This window comes from Chionomys nivalis, chromosome 7 (genome assembly GCF_950005125.1).
Source record: "Chionomys nivalis chromosome 7, mChiNiv1.1, whole genome shotgun sequence".
NCBI lineage: Eukaryota > Metazoa > Chordata > Mammalia > Rodentia > Cricetidae > Chionomys > Chionomys nivalis.
Genome location: NC_080092.1, coordinates 11083120 through 11099409, shown reverse-complemented (window position 1 = coordinate 11099409; position 16290 = coordinate 11083120). Strand labels below are relative to the sequence as shown.

The following is a 16290-nucleotide window of genomic DNA, read 5'->3' as shown; positions in this document are numbered from 1 at the left end:
AAATTATCAGAAATATCCGGTAAGATTTGTCCAAATTCAGAGTGTGTTTTCCCTGCCCAGAGCACAGAAATCTTTACTGCAGAAACTGTGTTTAGAGAATGTCTGTATCTAATTCTACCTTGCCAGCTCCCGCTGTCTGCCATCCCACTGCTCTGGACTACTGAGCCCTACCCATTGTCCGTCTTCACAAGACACTCCTTCATCTCTGTGCTAGGTCCCTGTTGACACGCCCACTCATCTGACAACCAGGGGTCGCTGAAAGCTTGGGTCTGGAGAGGCTGGAAGGCTCCTTAACTGTGGAGCCTGAAGAACATTCTGGATGCAGATTCAGCAGTAGCTGCCTCTCCCCTTCTTTCCCCCCCGGCAGTTTCCCAGAGCAGCCTCCAGTGTCTGAAGCAGCCAGGGATGGGGGTGGACAGCAACAGCTCCTCTGGGAGCTTCATTCTGATGGGTTTATCTGAGCATCCCCAGCTGGAGAGGGTCTTTTCTGTAGCCATATTCTTCTCCTACTTGTTGACCCTGGTTGGGAATTCAACCATCATCCTGCTTTCCCGTCTTGACGCCCGGCTCCACACACCCATGTACTTCTTCCTCAGCAACCTCTCTTCCCTGGACCTGGCCTTTACAACCAGTTCAGTCCCCCAAATGCTGAAAAATCTATGGGGGCCAGACAAGACCATCAGCTATGGTGGATGTGTAACTCAGCTCTATGTTTTCCTTTGGCTGGGGGCCACAGAGGGCATATTGCTCGTCATGATGGCATTTGACCGATATGTAGCAGTTTGCCGGCCCCTGCACTACATGACTGTTATGAATCCACGGCTCTGCTGGCTGCTGGCTGCTATCTGCTGGCTGTGTGGCTTAGGCAACTCAGTAATTCAGTCAACTTTCACTCTGCAGCTCCCATTTTGTGGACACCAGAAGATAGACCACTTCCTGTGTGAGGTGCCCGCCATGATTAAATTGGCCTGTGGAGACACGAGTCTCAATGAGGCTGTGCTCAATGGTGTCTGTACTTTCTTCACTGTTGTCCCACTGAGCGTCATCCTGACCTCCTACTGCTTCATTGCTCAGGCAGTGATGAAGATCCGCTCTGTGGAGGGACGACGGAAGGCCTTCAATACTTGCCTCTCCCATTTGGTAGTGGTTTTCGTCTTCTATGACTCAGCTATCTATGGGTATCTGCTTCCACCTAAGAGCAGTAATCAGGATCAAGGGAAATTCATTTCTCTCTTCTACTGTGTGGTTGCACCCATGTTGAATCCCCTCATCTATACTCTGAGGAACAAAGAAGTGAAGGGGGCACTGGGAAGGTTGCTGAGGAAAGGAAGAGAAGCCAGATGAGGAGAGAGCCATCTTCTTCATTCGATACTGCTTGTTTTCCCTGCATTCCTTATTTGAAGCTTTGTCTCAGTGAAGTCAAGGCATGTTCCTGACATACTATACTTTAGGAAGATGGTTAGTCTCATTGAGACATTCTGTTTATTTACCACAGACAACAGGGTACATATGGACTCTTACTGGTCAGAAGGTTATTGCCCTAGCACAGACCTGTTTCTCTGTCCTTTCTCTAATATCCACGTTATTGAATTTTTTACATTCTAAGGAAAAAAAGCATGAAGTTTACTATATTCCCATGAATTCAGGTCCTGCGTTATCAACTTCAGATGAAAACAGAATTCATCTCTATTTCTTAGCCATCCATCATCTTGGTCCAATTCTCTGTCTAGTCTCAATACTACAGGCTGTTCTTCCTCTCCATTCTGTCACCTGATTAACCCCTTCGGTATGTGCACATAAAATTTGCCTTCTACCTAATAATTAATGAGAAAACTTCAGCAAAACTACTTGCCTTTCAATGCTAGCCCCATGAACCTTGATTTGGCTTCATTTAAATCATTCCAGCTAACAGCCAGAGTCATCAGTTTTGCTACCCATCTGCTCAGTGAAGGTCAGAAAAGCAAAACAGCCAGTCCCTGGCTCTTACCTCTACCTTAGTCCAAAATGGCGATCCTGACTCCAGGAATCTCAGAGTGAGACTGTCTCTGAGAGCTGTCTCCTCCAGTCTTATATTTCTTTCAAGTGCTAGGATTAAAGGTGTGCACTACTACAGCCTGGTTTCTATGGAAAACTAGTGTGGCTACTGGGATTAAAGGTGTGTGTTACCACTGCCTGGTCTGTAAGACTGACTGGTGTGGCTGTTTTACTCTCTGAACTTCAGGCAAATTTTTTTTATAAAACTATAAATGAAATGCCACTATACCAGAGGATGTGGTTTGATTCCCAGCATTCACACGGTGGCTTGCAACTGTCTTTAACCCCCGTTTCAGGGGATTCAATGCCTTCTTCTGACCTTCAAAGGCACTAGGCATAGATGTGGTGCAGAGACATAAGTGTAGACAAAACACCCGAGTACATAAAACGTAATTAATTAAATAAAAAAGAAATTCTCAGCTGAGTGGTTGTTAGGACACACTTTTAATCCTAGCAGTTGGGAGGTAGATGCAGGTAAATCTCTGAGGTCAAGGCCAGTCTGGGGTACAGAGCCAGTTCCAGGACAGCTATGGCTGCATAGAGAAATCCTGTCTTGAAAATCCAAAAGAAATCGATCAATCCATGCTGAAGAAAGAAATTATTATAAGAAAATAAAATGATTGCAGCTGTGTCTACAGCTCAGTGACATAATAGAACACTTGCCTGGAATACATGAGGTTTGGGGTCATGCAAATCAAAACAACTCTGAGATACCATCTAATACCTGGATGAATGGCTAAGATCAAAAACACCAATGATAGCTTATGCTGAAGAGGATGTGGAGTAAGGGGAATACTCATCCATTGCTGGTGGGAATGCAAACTTGTGCAACCACTTTGGAAATCAGTATGGCGGTTTTTCAGAAAATTGGGAATAAACCTACCTCAGGATCCAGCAATGCCACTCTTGGGCATATACCCAAAAGATGCTCAATCATACTACAAGGACATTTGTTATGTTCATAGCAGCATTATTTGTTTATTTATTTATTTATTTATTAAAGATTTCTGTCTCCTCCCCGCCACCGCCTCCCATTTCTCTCCCCCTCCCCAATCAACTCCCCCTCTCTCATCAGCCCGAAGAGCAGTCAGGGAGCAGCATTATTTGTAATAGCCAGAACTTGGAAAAAACCTAGATGCCCCTCACCGAAGAATGAATAAAGAAAATGTTTCACATTTACACATTAGAGTACTACTCAGTGGTTAAAAACAATAACATCTTGAATTTTGCATGCAAATGATAGAATTAGGAAGCCCTTTCCTGAATGTGGTAACCCAGACCCCAAAAGATGTGGTATGTACTCACTCATAAGTGGATACTAGCTATAAACAAAGGATATTGAGCCTATAATTCATGATCCTAGAGAAGCTAAGTAATAAGTGATATATATATATATATATATATATATATATATATATATATATATATATATATATATATATTTCGAGCAACTGATTGAAACAGAGGCAGAGATCTGCAGTGGAGCACTGGGCTGAGCTCCCAAAGACCAGTTAAAGAGTAGGAGGAGTGAGAATGTGAGCAAAGAGGTCAAGACCGTGATGGGTTCACCCACTGAAACAGTTTGCCTGAGCTGATGGGAGCTCACCAACTCCAGCTGGACTGGGAAGGAAAAAGCATAGGACCAAACTAGTCCCTCTGAATGTGGTTGACAGTTGCATGGCTGGAGCAGACTGGGGAGCCACTCGCAGTGGTACCAGGATTTATTCCTACTGCATATCCTGGCTGTTTGGGAACCTATTCTCTTTAGATGATACCTTGTTCAGCCTAGATATAGTAGGAGGGTCCTGGGACCTTCCCCAAAGCAATGAGCCTTACAGTCTCTTAGGATTGGATGGGTATTGGGTGGGAGGGTATGTGGAGGGAATGGGAGGAGGGAAGGGATGGGAACTTGGATTGGTATGTATAAGAAAAAAAGATTGTTTTCTTTTTTAAAAAAAGAAAAACCTAAACCTTTCAAAAGAAAATGATTGCAGCTGCGTATTCATCTCAGTGATATAATAGGACACTTGCCTGGAATACATGAGACTTTAGGTCCAATCCCTAGTTCTACAATAAATAAACAAATAAACAAATAAATATTGTGGCTGTCTTGATGGTAAGAGTGTTTGATTGGCAGATGTCAAACCCATCCAACACAGCCTCAGTGGCAGTAGACAGGAACAGACCCCAACAACTGTCGGGTGGGGTGAGCTGGTGGAGAGTTGTAAACTACTCCAGCAGCCCCTGAAGATCCTGCAGCAGCTGCAACGTCAGCACCGCCATGTTGGGGAGTATTAGTTTAAGGAGTGTTGCTTTTGTTTGTGAGCCATTTGTTTAACTCTGTGAAGCTGTGATTCTTTCCCTGTCTAAAACACCTGACGGTTTAATAAAGCGCTGAACGGTCAATGGCAAGGCAGGAGCAAGGATAGGCGGGGCTGGCAGGCAGAGAGTATAAATAGAAGGAAAAAATGAGGACCAAGGAGAGAAAGACACCGGGGGCCAGCCACCCACCCAGCCACCCATCCAGCCACCCACCCAGCCACCCACCCAGCCACCCACCCAGCCACCCACCCAGCCACCCATCCAGCCACCCACCCATCCAGCCACCCACCCATCCAGCCACCCATCCAGCCACCCACCCAGCCACCCATCCAGCCACCCACCCAGCCACCCATCCAGCCACAGAGCAAGAGTGAAAGTAAGACACACAGAAGTAAAAAAAGGAAAAAGCCCAGAGGTAACAGGCAGTCAGAATAATTTTTAAAAATCTGACAAGAAACAAGCCAAGCTTGGCATTCATAACAAAAAAATAAGCCCCCTTGTGTGATTTAATTGGGAGATGGATCATGGGCCCCCCAAAAAGCCAAATGAGCAAAAATATTGCACTACATCACCAGACATAGTGGGGCAGCCTACTTAGGTAGGCCTTTATATGACCCCACCCAGGAACATCATATCCCTCCCTGCTCGGGAGGAGCACCTTTCCGAGCCACGGGGTCCCTGGAGCAGCTCTGACTTAGCAGAGCCTCCCAGGCTAAAGCTGCAGCTGTCTGTGGTGACAGAGGGGCAATTTCTAAGCTATAATGAAGTCTTCTCTGGGCATCCGAACCTCAGCAGAAGTTCCCATGGACTACCCAAGACCGGACTGGAGGTTTTCGAGCATCTGTGAGGACAGGACAACGGGAAGTGATAGCTGTTTGAGTGGCAGCTGCCTTACCTTCTCATTTCATGAGGTCGCATCTGTCGGTAATGTATTTCCTGAGCAACTGAAGCGCTCGAAGAGAGTAGCCCTGTGCCTACATCGCCGCACGATCTCCCTTTCCTCTAGCATTTTCAGTTTGTTAAGGTCTTTGGTCCATTTAGAGTTGAATTTTCTGCAAGGTCAGGGTTTATTCTCATTCTTCTACATCTGAACTCGGGATTTACTTAGCAACCCACACAAGCCATTACAATTAAGTAAGTAAGTCTAAGGCTGTCTAGAAATATATCCAATCAAACTGCTTCCTGGAAAAAAGATATAAAAGCATAGAAACCTGGAAGTGTTGTCTCTCCATACAGTGGAGTATTATGTGAGGAGAGTACATGCAGACAGAACAGGAGCCAGGTACAGGCACAGGTTTTGTTTAAGGGTGGTGAGAATGTCTAATAACTAGATAGAGTGGCCATCCAGCACTGTACATAACAGTGTAATAACTAGATAGAGTGGCCATCCAGCACTGTAAATAACAGTGGAATTGCTCACTCTATATCACTTACTTTTATATGGTGTGAAATTTTACTTAAAATTTTCTGTGTTCCTGTGCACCTGTGCATGCTTTGGTAGGCCAAAGGTCAGCTGTGGAGGGCATTTCTCAGGAGCTGCTCACCTTGTGTCACCCTCATCCTTGTGACCCTGCCGTCCCCTCTGCCACTCCTGGTGCTGGGGCAGAAACGTAAGAATTATTTTTAAATAATTCAGTAGTGGACATCTTGATTAGGTTTTTGTTTGTTACTTTCTTTTTAAACATTTTTGGTTGTTTTTGTTTTGTTTTTCCAAGACAGAGTCTCACTGTGTAGCTCTGGCCCTTCTGGAACTTACAGGGAAACCAGACTGGCCTTGAACTCACAGAGATCAGCCTGGACTCTTCCTCCTGAGTGCTGAAATACAGGTGCGAACCACTATGCCTGTCTGCTTTTTTAAACTTTTTAAAGATTTGTTTATTATTTTGAATTATTCGTATGTGTGTGCTTGTATGAGGGTATGTACACGCGGGTGCAGGAGTGTTGGCTCAGCTGGAGGCTAGAGGTGTTGTTGCAGCGCCTGGACACAAACGGTTTTGAGCTGCGAATACAACTCGAATCCTCTAGAATAAAACAGCAAACGCTTAACCACTGAGATGTCTCTCCAGGCCTCTTGCATTTTCGTTTGTTGTCTGGGCTTTTTATTATATTATTATTATATTATTATTATTATTATTATTATTATTATTATTATTATTATTATTATTATTATTTCTTTTTGTTTTGTTTGTCATTCTTGTTATTTTGAGGCAGGGTCTTTCATTGTTCTGGAAATTACCACCTAGGCTAGGCTAAGTGGCCAGGGAGTTCCAGGGGCCCCCCTGCCCTCCCTCCACCTCCCCAGCACTGGAATTGTAACAACTCACTACCACATCCGGTTTTTTTTCACATGGGTTCTCATGCTTCTGTGGTAAGCGCTATTTCCACTGAGCTAACGCCCATCTTCAAGAAAAAAATTTAATTAAAAAGTTTTCTAGTTCATGCTGACACATGCTGGCTGAGTCAATGTGAGAGTTAGACCAAGGAGAGTAGGAAAAATCCTAGAGGTGAGGTCAGAGAAAGCCAAGGTATGTCCTGCTCTGGATGAGAATTTCAAGGCGTATCCACCGCCCAGGTCCAGCTTCCCAGCACCCCACGGACGGATCCGAAGAGGTACGACTTTCCAGCCAATGTAAGGCCTGACCTTAAGCCCTCAACACCGCAACCGAGGGGGCGGAGGACCGCTGGAGTCCAGACTTCCTGCACCCCAATCTTACCTCCAACCAACCGAGTAATGTAGTTAACAGTCTGTGGTACGAGTCAGGACATTGCGCATGCTCCAGGACTAGTCACTGGACTACGACTCCCGGGAAGCACTGCGACTGGATAGATCACGTAGCCAATAAACAATTGAAAATGTTACAGGGACCCAATCACGTAGACCCGTCTCAAGGTTGCTCTCTCAGCCAGTGGGTGTCTCCGTGGCCCGGCTCCAGCCCCGCCCCCAGCCCGTGCTCTTGGGGTCCAGATCTTCAGGCTCCGGAGGGGTGGGTAGCCCGCTGGCGGGCGAAGGGTTCTGAGCTGGCTCAGCTCGTCGCAGGTGGCTACTGGAGCTGACACCCAGCACCGCGGTGGATCTGCGCGCCCCCTTGCTGCAGCATCGCCTGGCTGAGCTGCGGAGCTGCACTCGCTACCCTTGGCGTGCTGTGGCCTCGCCTAGCTCTGCGCTTTTGCTCTCAGAGGTACTGGAGGTCGGAGTCTGCAGAATGCTGGAGAGTTGGTGCGAGCTATGCGCATGACAGCTTGAACTTTCTTGGGGATTCCTCTACCAGCCCGTTAGATCGTGTCGTGCATGTCACCAGATAACAAAATTAAATATTCCCTCCAGTGCCCTTTTGGAATATTTTGATTTCTCTCCTTAAAAACTGACGAAAAGACCAACTCCTCCCACTGTCAGGAACTATCTTGTCTTCAGAGTCTGGGATAAGGGCTTGCAAATGAGAAAGCTATCTATGTCTCTGCGGTCCTTCCACCCCTAACGCTCCCAGAGGAGCTTCGTTCCTACCGTTTTTCTAGCCTTCAGAGAGATTTCTCCAGAGCAATGACCCAGAAGACTTGATTAGAGTGACGTTGTTTCCTGGGCCCCCAAAATGGCAGCTAAAATGGAGATAACTTTGAGTACCCACACTGAGGATTCTGACAGGCAAGAGAGACACATCATAATGAAGCTGGAGGAGAAACGTGGGCCCGCTCAGCAAAGAGCCAGCCCCGATCCTGAGCTTTCCCGCCAGAGCTTCAGACACTTTTGTTATCAGGAGGTATCTGGACCCCAGGAAGCGCTCTCCCGCCTTCGACAGCTCTGCAGACAGTGGCTGCAGCCTGACCTACACACTAAGGAGCAGATTTTGGAGCTCCTAGTGATGGAGCAGTTTCTGGTCATCCTTCCTCCAGAGATCCAGGCGCAGGTCAGGCATCGATATCCAATGAGCGGCAAGGAGATTGTGACTCTGGTGGAAGATTTGCACAGAGCATCCAAAAAACCAAAGCAATGGGTAAGGAGGGTCCTTTTTTCTGTGTCCCAGGGTTTCTCTGACTTTTGGGGTAGTGTTTTGTCTCATGATCCCAGCTAGTTAGAGATTCCAGAGGAATGGATGGCTTCAAAGTCGCACCCAGCCTCCAGGAACTCCCGTACCCCCTAAAAACGTTGTAACAGGGTTTCAGTAAACCCAGCCACTGGCACCCAGTGAGGAGGTAGAAGACTAAGATATTCCTTCATAGGCTTCATGACCTTAGGAGAGGAGTTTTAAGGTTCTGGAATCTCTACTGTCAGATCTTCCCTGATCCATTCTTGGTGAAGTTTTGCTACAATCAGAATTCTTGTCTGACAGTCTAGTCTGGTCAATAGGGAACTAATTTGGGGTGAAGTTCCGTGGACTTTGTTCCAGTGAAGAGTCTACCATATTGCCTTTGAATGGGGAAGTCTCAGCTCAGTTCCCTGGTGTTGCTGCCCGACTCCATCCCCAATCCCCAAAGCCAGCCCCCCAAAGCTGGAGCCTCTGAAGGAAGCAAGTCAGACATGCTTTGGAAAATGGCACTGTGAGGGAACAGGCGAGTTCGTCTTCTTAGATCCGAGTACCTTGGACCTCTTCAGCAGAAAAACCTACCAGGTTGGAATGTTTTCCAGTGGCCCCTTATGGTATTGTTTTCTGTTCCCAGGGGTCTGTCTCTAGCAGAAGTAGAGAGGGTTGGGATATGGGGCGGGAACAGTGGTGGTGACGGCACTGTCATCACTGAGTATGACATTTTCACCAGCTCTCTTCTGAGGAGCTTGGCTGTGAAGCAGCCCCTTTTCCTTTCATGTATCTCCTTTGAAGGTCTTGGTGGTATCCGTGAAATTTGAACTCCAGGTTGTAAAGGGAACACGCTGTAGCAGTGAGCGGCATGCTGCCCCAGTCCATCAAGGAATGGAAAATTAATGGCTAGCCCTTTTCCTAGGTGGCTGTTTGTCTGCAAGGGCAGAAGGTGCTCCTGGAGAGAACAGCAGCTCAGCCTGGAGAACTTCCAGACTTTGAGCCCCAAGCTCATAGCAGAGATATTCAAGAGCACTCCCTGGAAGAGCCTTCCTGGGAAGGCTCTCATGCCCAGCTGAGTCCCCATCATTGGGAGAAATATCCCTTCTACCAGGAACCTGTTCCCAAACTGACCGAGACAGGTAAACACTCTATACTTGGGCCCCTCATCAGCTCTGTGTTTCCATCATACATGATTCTGCAAATGTGTGTTGCATGTGACCACCTTTTAAAAGTTTACTCTGTGTGTGTGTGTGTGTGTGTGAGAGAGAGAGAGAGAGAGAGAGAGGAGAGAGAGAGAGAGAGAGAGAGAGAGAGAGAGAGAGAGAGAGAGAGAGAGAGAGAGGAGAGAGAGAGAGAGAGAGGTCTGTCCACAGTGCACATGTGGAGGTCAAAGGACAACTCTGTGGAGTCATTTCTTACCTTCTACCCTTATTTGGGTTATGGAGATCAAACTCTGGTCTCTGGGCTTGAGAAACAAGTGCCTTTATTTACCAAGTCATTTTCCTGGCCAGTGCACACCTTTTAAAATTTTAGAGACAGGGTCTCACTATGCAGCCCAGCCTGGTCTGGGACTCAGAATGTAGACCAGGCTAGCCTTGAACTCACAAATATCCATCTGCCTCTGCTTCCCAAATGCTGGGATTAAAGGTCTGCATGGCTGTGCCTAGGCTGTTTGGTTTTTTGCTTGTTTGTTTTTGGAGAACTATTGGATTAGTCTGCAAAGTGGCTGCACCATTAGAGGCTCCTATCAACAAAGTGTGAGGGTGCTTGTCCACATCCTGGCTAGCATTTATTCCCAGCTGCTTTTATTATGATGATGTAATATCCCCTGAGATTTCGATTGTCATTTCCTTAATGAGTTATGTTTAAGCATTATTTCATATGTTTATTAAATTATATATCTTGGCCAGTAGATGGCTTGGTAGGTAAAGGCCCTTGCTACCAGGCTTGACAACCTGAGTTCAATCCCTGGGGTATACACGATAGAGGGAGAGATATTTCTGCAAGCTGTCCTCTGACCACTACACATGCTTTGTCATACAGACAGCTACCCCAACACACACTCAATAAACATAATTAGACGTTTTTAAAAGGAAATTGCATATCTTGTCTTTTGTTGGTTATCAGGTATCTTGTAGCCTAGGCTGGCTTCAAAGCCACTACTTAACTGAAGCTGAACTTGAACTCCTGATTCTGCGGTATCCACCTCCTAAATCCCGTGAAAACAGGCCTTTGCCGTCACTCCCAGCTTATGGGGAAATTGTAGCCCTATACTTGACCCACTTTTCATTTGGGCTACTTGTCTTTTTATTGTTGAGCTTTAAGTGTTAAAATAACTGTTCTGGATCCTAGACCTCGCAGACGATAATTCATGAATGTTTTCCTTCTCGTTCCGTGAATTGTCCTTTCAGTTTCTGATGGTGTTCCATGAAGCACAAATGCTTTTGAAAGATGTTATGAATTTTTATATATTTCGTGTGCATCTGTGCACATGTGGAAGACAGAAGAAACTTTGGGGACTCACATCTCTCCTTCCACTGTGTGGGTCCCAGGGGTCACACTCGGGTCATCAGGCTTGGCCACAGCTGCCTTCACCCACCGAGCCATCTCACCAGCCCAAATGTTTTTCATCTTGATAGTCTCTAATCTTTTTCTTTGCTTGGGCTTTTGGTGTCATGGTAAAATACCATTGGCAATCAAATGATTCAGATTTGCAGGTATGCTCTCTCTAAAGAGTTAAGTTTAGCTCTTGTGTGTTTATATCTTTGGTTCATTTTAAGTTAGTTTTTTGTATGTGATGTTTTTTATGTGTTATTAAGGTTATTATAACAAAGTCCTTTAGGCTGGGCAATAAATAACAAATTTATTGCTAACACTTTTAAAAATTAAGTCCAAGGTCAGCTGGGGAGTTGACTTAGTGGATAAGAGTGTTTGCTGAGTTTCAATCCACAGAACCTCCCCCCATGAAAAATCAGGCCTAGTTGTCAGCTCCTGTAATGCCAGTGCTTTGGGGGTGGGAGGAGACAGGAGGATTTAGCCCCAGAGTCAGTGAGACCCTGTCTCGAGAGAATAAGGCAAAGAGTGATAGAACAAGATGCTTGATATCTTCTGCTTTCTTCACTTGTGCTTTACATAGACACACACACACACACACAGACACCTGCACCACACTCACACTCTAACACACACACAGACACCTGCACCACACTCACACTCTAACACACACACACACAGACACCTGCACCACACTCACACTCTAACACATACACAGACACCTGCACCACACTCACACTCTAACACACACACACAGACACCTGCACCACACTCACACTCTAACACACACAGTACCTGCACCACACTCACACTCTAACACACACACACAGACACCTGCACCACACTCACACTCTAACACACACACAGACACCTGCACCACACTCACACTCTAACACACACAGTACCTACACCACACTCACACTCTAACACACACACAGACACCTGCACCACACTCACACTCTAACACACACACAGACACCTGCACCACACTCACACTCTAACACACACACAGACACCTGCACCACACTCACACTCTAACACACACACAGACACCTGCACCACACTCACACTCTAACACACACACAGACACCTGCACCACACTCACACTCTAACACACACACAGACACCTGCACCACACTCACACTCTAACACACACACACCTGCACCGTACTCACACACTCTAACACACACACATACACACACACACACACCTGCACCATACTCACACATGCTAACACCCTTGAATCACTGGATTACTGAAAAATGACTCCTTTCCCATTGAATTGTTGTTAAGAACCTCAATGAAGCCAGGCATGGTGACGCATGCCTGTAAACACAGCACTTGGGAGGTAGAGGCAGAAGATCAGGAGCTTAAAATCATCTTCAGTTACATAGTGAATTTGAGACCAGTCTGGGCTATATGAGACCCTGTCTCAAAAAATGAGCAAAGCAAAACCTTGATGAAAATCACTTGGCAATAACTATTTGAGCTCCTTATTAAATTTTAAATGAATTAAAATTCAAAATTCAGTTCGGCAGTGCAAAATTCTAATTGGTTTTAATATAAAAACCCGGAGTCAGATATAGGGGATAATGCTGAAAGACCAGAAACAAAGGAGCAAACCGTAGCCACTTCTTACCTCACAAAATCCTCAGCCTGAAGAGGGGCACCCTCCCGTCTCTGCCTGCCTTACATTCCTCTCTCCACCCAGCCATATCACTTCCTGTGTCCTCCTCCCAAGTGCTGTGCACCACCACTGTCTTGCCTCCAAGTTAACTAGTGGCTGGCTCCGCCCTCTGATCTTCAGGCAAGCTTCATTTGTTAGATCACAAATATCACCACACCACCTCAACCACCTTAGCTCAGTTTCAAACACTCAACAATCACATCTGCCTGGCAGTGCCATGTTGAATGGTGTGTGTAGCATGAAAACACAGTTTCCATTCGAGGTCCTGCTGGAAAGTGGTGTTGCTCTGACTCTCCAGTTTCCCTGGTCCACTCTAGTTCACAGCCGTCTTGATCCTCAGTTCCCCCGGAAGCTGAACAGCGTCTCTAATTCGGCTACGTACCTACTATATAGTTCAGTCTCTGTACACCTAGGCTGTCAACACTGTAATGAGAAACACACAGCAGTCACTGGCTTTATTATTCTTTTGAAGTGAGGGAGGTTGTCCATCTTAGTCCCTGTAAGGGAGGGAGATTTATTCAGATAATCTTTAAGTACTGGAATTTTACCCATTAGCCAGGTACAGCAGTACATGTCTGTGGTCCCAGAAACTTGGAGGATCACTTAGGTCCTAGAGTTTGAAGCCAACCTAGACAATACAATAGGCCTGGTCAGTAAGTAAATGAACTTGTCACTGTCTTCTTTGTTGTTGATATTTCATTCCAATGTCTTTTGTTTTTTGTTTGTAGTTTTTCCTTGCTATTGCTATTTTCCTATACCTTCCCCCCCAAAATAGGAAGGACAGAGGAGAATTTGGTTCCTAACTTTACTATAGATTAGGGGCACTCTCGGGAACTAGTTAACAGTGCAGACTTCCAGGCCTAACCTTCAGATTCTGACTCACCAATGTCAGGGGTGAGGAACCTTTTTATGGTTCAGAGGAGTCTGATGGCTTGTATGTTACCTGCAGAAGGCGGCCTACCCTGACAACCCCCCCCCCCCCAACAGACTTCATACTTCTTTTGCTGAAGCTCTTTCTTCTAAGCACAGAAAATGAAGCACATTATTTCTGATTGTAGAGGCCTCCAAGACGAGAAGAGACAAGGAAAACCCACAACAGGAAGGGGCAAAAGGAGCAGAGACACATGCGGTGTCACCCGCGAGATCCAAAGTGGGCAGTCTGCACGGCCCTGAGCCAAGATGGGTGAGCACGAGTGAACCCCGATTGTCACAGAGGCAGGCCAGACCCCCAAATGCTCAGAAGGCATTTGCTCACTACCAGAGGCATTGCAGAGAACTGGACTATATCAGCAACCCCCTCAGAGGCTACCCACTGAGAGAGTTAAAGAAAAGCAAAAGAGGCAGAAGAGGCCTGAGCAGCCTTCTGCAGTGTTTTAGCCACCAGGCAGCCCACGCGGCAAAGAAACCTTACAAATGCGATGACTGTGGGAAGAGCTTCACGTGGAATTCAGAGCTGAAGCGACATAAGCGAGTACACACAGGAGAGAGACCCTACGTCTGTGGGGAGTGCGGAAACCGCTTTGGGAGGCAGTCAACTCTGAAACTGCACCAGAGAATCCACACTGGGGAGAAACCATACCAGTGCAGCCAGTGTGGGAAAAGCTTTCGCCAAAGCTCAAATCTCCATCAGCACCACAGGCTCCACCATGGGGACTAAACAGGTGCTGGGTGCTTTAGAGGCCCAGGGAAGGGCGGACCTGTCTCTCCTTGTCCTTACTTGCAGGTAAATCACAGAGCAAGGGGCTCTTGGGGAGTGATGGAGCCTGTCTGCAAAGCCGCCTGATCTGGGTGTTGGGGAAGAACTGCATTCTCAGTAGACTGGGGACTAGTTACTGAGAATAGTTAGGTTGAGCCACAAGCGGTTTTAATTAATTTAATCGCTCCTTAATTAAATTTTTCATGTTGCTTTGTCTTATAAAATACAGTTCTCATGTGCACTCTTGAGCAGTTCCCTAGAATTTCAAGAAAACACCCACTGGGGAGACCTCTAATAGTCTTTCTGCAACTAACCTTTTTGTTGTTGGTGGTGGTTTTTCATTAATTTTTATTTATTTTTGAGGCAGGGTTTCTCTGCCCTGGCTATCCTGGAACTCATTCTGTCGGCCAGGCTGGCCTCAAACTCAGAGATCTGCCTGCCTCTGCCTCCCAAGTGATGTGATTAAAGGCGTGCACCACGAAGTGGTAGATAGCACCTTTATTAAAAAGTTGTATTTGAGGGATCTTCTTTTTATAGCAAACTTTTGATTTACTTCAGTCCAGGATACAAAGAAAAGCTCCAGGGAGAAGTAAATAGTGTTCTGGTAGACAGGGGAATCCTGCCTGTTCTTTCTCAAGTAAGACATTAGCTTTAAGACTGTGACTGGCATTTTCAGTGTTTACAATTGGATTATGGTGATGACTATAAACTCAGTGACTCCAGGAAAATTACTGAAATAGGTTAATTTATGATAAGTACTTGCACTTGATAATTTTTAAATGACAGAATACTATATTTATATAGTGTTAGTGTTTCAAAACTGGGTCGGGGACACCATCCTGTTTCAAACTCTTTTTTTTTTTTTTTAAGATTTATTATGTATACAACATTCCTTTCATGTATGCTTGCATGCCAGAAGAGGGCACCAGATCTCATTATAGATGGTTGTGAGCCACCATATGGTTGCTGAGAATTGAACTCAGGACCTTTGGAAGAGCAGTCAGTGCTCTTAACCTCTGAGCCATCTCTCCAGCCCTGTGCCAAACTCTTGTTTCCTCAAAGTAGAAAGTAGAACCCAGTCAGTATCACCCTAGGCGAGGCATCCTCTTCCTCGGTCAGGCAGACACGATGCATACTTTGTACAAACAGTAGGAGGTGGCCGTCCTGAAGGCAGCAATACCAAGTCATTGCCTTTATCCTCAGTATTCAGCCTGTCCTTACTTCTTCCCCAGCCCGCATACGAGTACTGGCTGGAACCCCTGTAGTTCTCTCCACCAAGCACACACACCCTTCCCTCGAGGCTGGCTTCACTGTTGTCTCTGGGTAACTTCTGAGTCTCAGTCAGGTCTGTATCTGTTCTATAGGTGCTGTAACAAATGACCGCGAACTGGTGGCTTAACACAAAATTTCTCTTGTACGACTGGAAGCTAAAGTCTGGAATCAGCTTCACTCGGCCAGAATCACCTTGGGCAGGGCTTTCTTTCCTTCTGGAGACCCTGAGAGGTGGATCAGCTTCCTTGACTTTTTCAGCTTCTAGCAGCCTCCAACATTCTTGGACTCATGGCCCCTTCATCCTCAAAGTACATTTTTTGACTCTCCATCTTGCCTAACCTTGTCTGACTCTGGCCCTCCTGGATCTCTCTTAGAAGGGTGCTTATATTTGGCCTAGGAGGAGAATTTCCCCATCTCAAGATCCTTAATAACACCCACCAATGTTCCTTTTGCCATTTAAGGTGACATTCGCTGGTTCAGGGATTAGGATATGAATATATGTGGAGGACCATCATCTGCCCTACATACCATGTCTTTGTATCTTGGGTCAACTTGGTCACCCAAAGGGGCGAGAAGGAACTTAGAGTTATTTACAAGGGTTGGCATAGGAGACTTCCTAGAGTTTTGCGTCTTGGGATATTTTATAGAGTTAGTATGTTTCCTCTCTTCAGATTACACATCAGTGCTTCTTTAATGTCTTTGGGTACCTGTTTGA

At 46.1% G+C, this 16290-nt stretch overlaps 2 protein-coding genes across 2 annotated transcripts; both read left to right on the top strand.

The window, feature by feature from the left end:
• The first annotated feature begins 405 nt into the window (after positions 1 to 405).
• On the top strand, positions 406 to 1344 carry LOC130878043 (olfactory receptor 15-like). Its single transcript, XM_057775803.1, has one exon. The coding sequence runs from the start codon at positions 406 to 408 to the stop codon at positions 1342 to 1344; it is 939 nt and encodes a 312-aa protein (XP_057631786.1).
• Positions 1345 to 7325: 5981 nt separating this feature from the next.
• Positions 7326 to 15021, top strand: Znf174 (zinc finger protein 174). The gene is made up of 3 exons (XM_057775930.1): positions 7326 to 8345; positions 9289 to 9505; positions 13666 to 15021. Exons 1-3 carry the CDS (start codon positions 7944 to 7946, stop codon positions 14262 to 14264), a joined length of 1218 nt encoding a protein of 405 aa, XP_057631913.1. The 5' UTR covers positions 7326 to 7943; the 3' UTR covers positions 14265 to 15021.
• Positions 15022 to 16290: the final 1269 nt, after the last annotated feature.

Coding starts and splice junctions, on each gene's coding strand:
- LOC130878043 (XM_057775803.1), top strand. CDS start 406: ATGGGGGTGGACAGCAACAGCTCCTCTGGGAGCTTCATTCTGATGGGT.
- Znf174 (XM_057775930.1), top strand. CDS start 7,944: ATGGCAGCTAAAATGGAGATAACTTTGAGTACCCACACTGAGGATTCT. Junction 8,346..9,288: donor CCAAAAAACCAAAGCAATGG/GTAAGGAGGGTC, acceptor CCCTTTTCCTAG/GTGGCTGTTTGTCTGCAAGG. Junction 9,506..13,665: donor TCCCAAACTGACCGAGACAG/GTAAACACTCTA, acceptor TTCTGATTGTAG/AGGCCTCCAAGACGAGAAGA.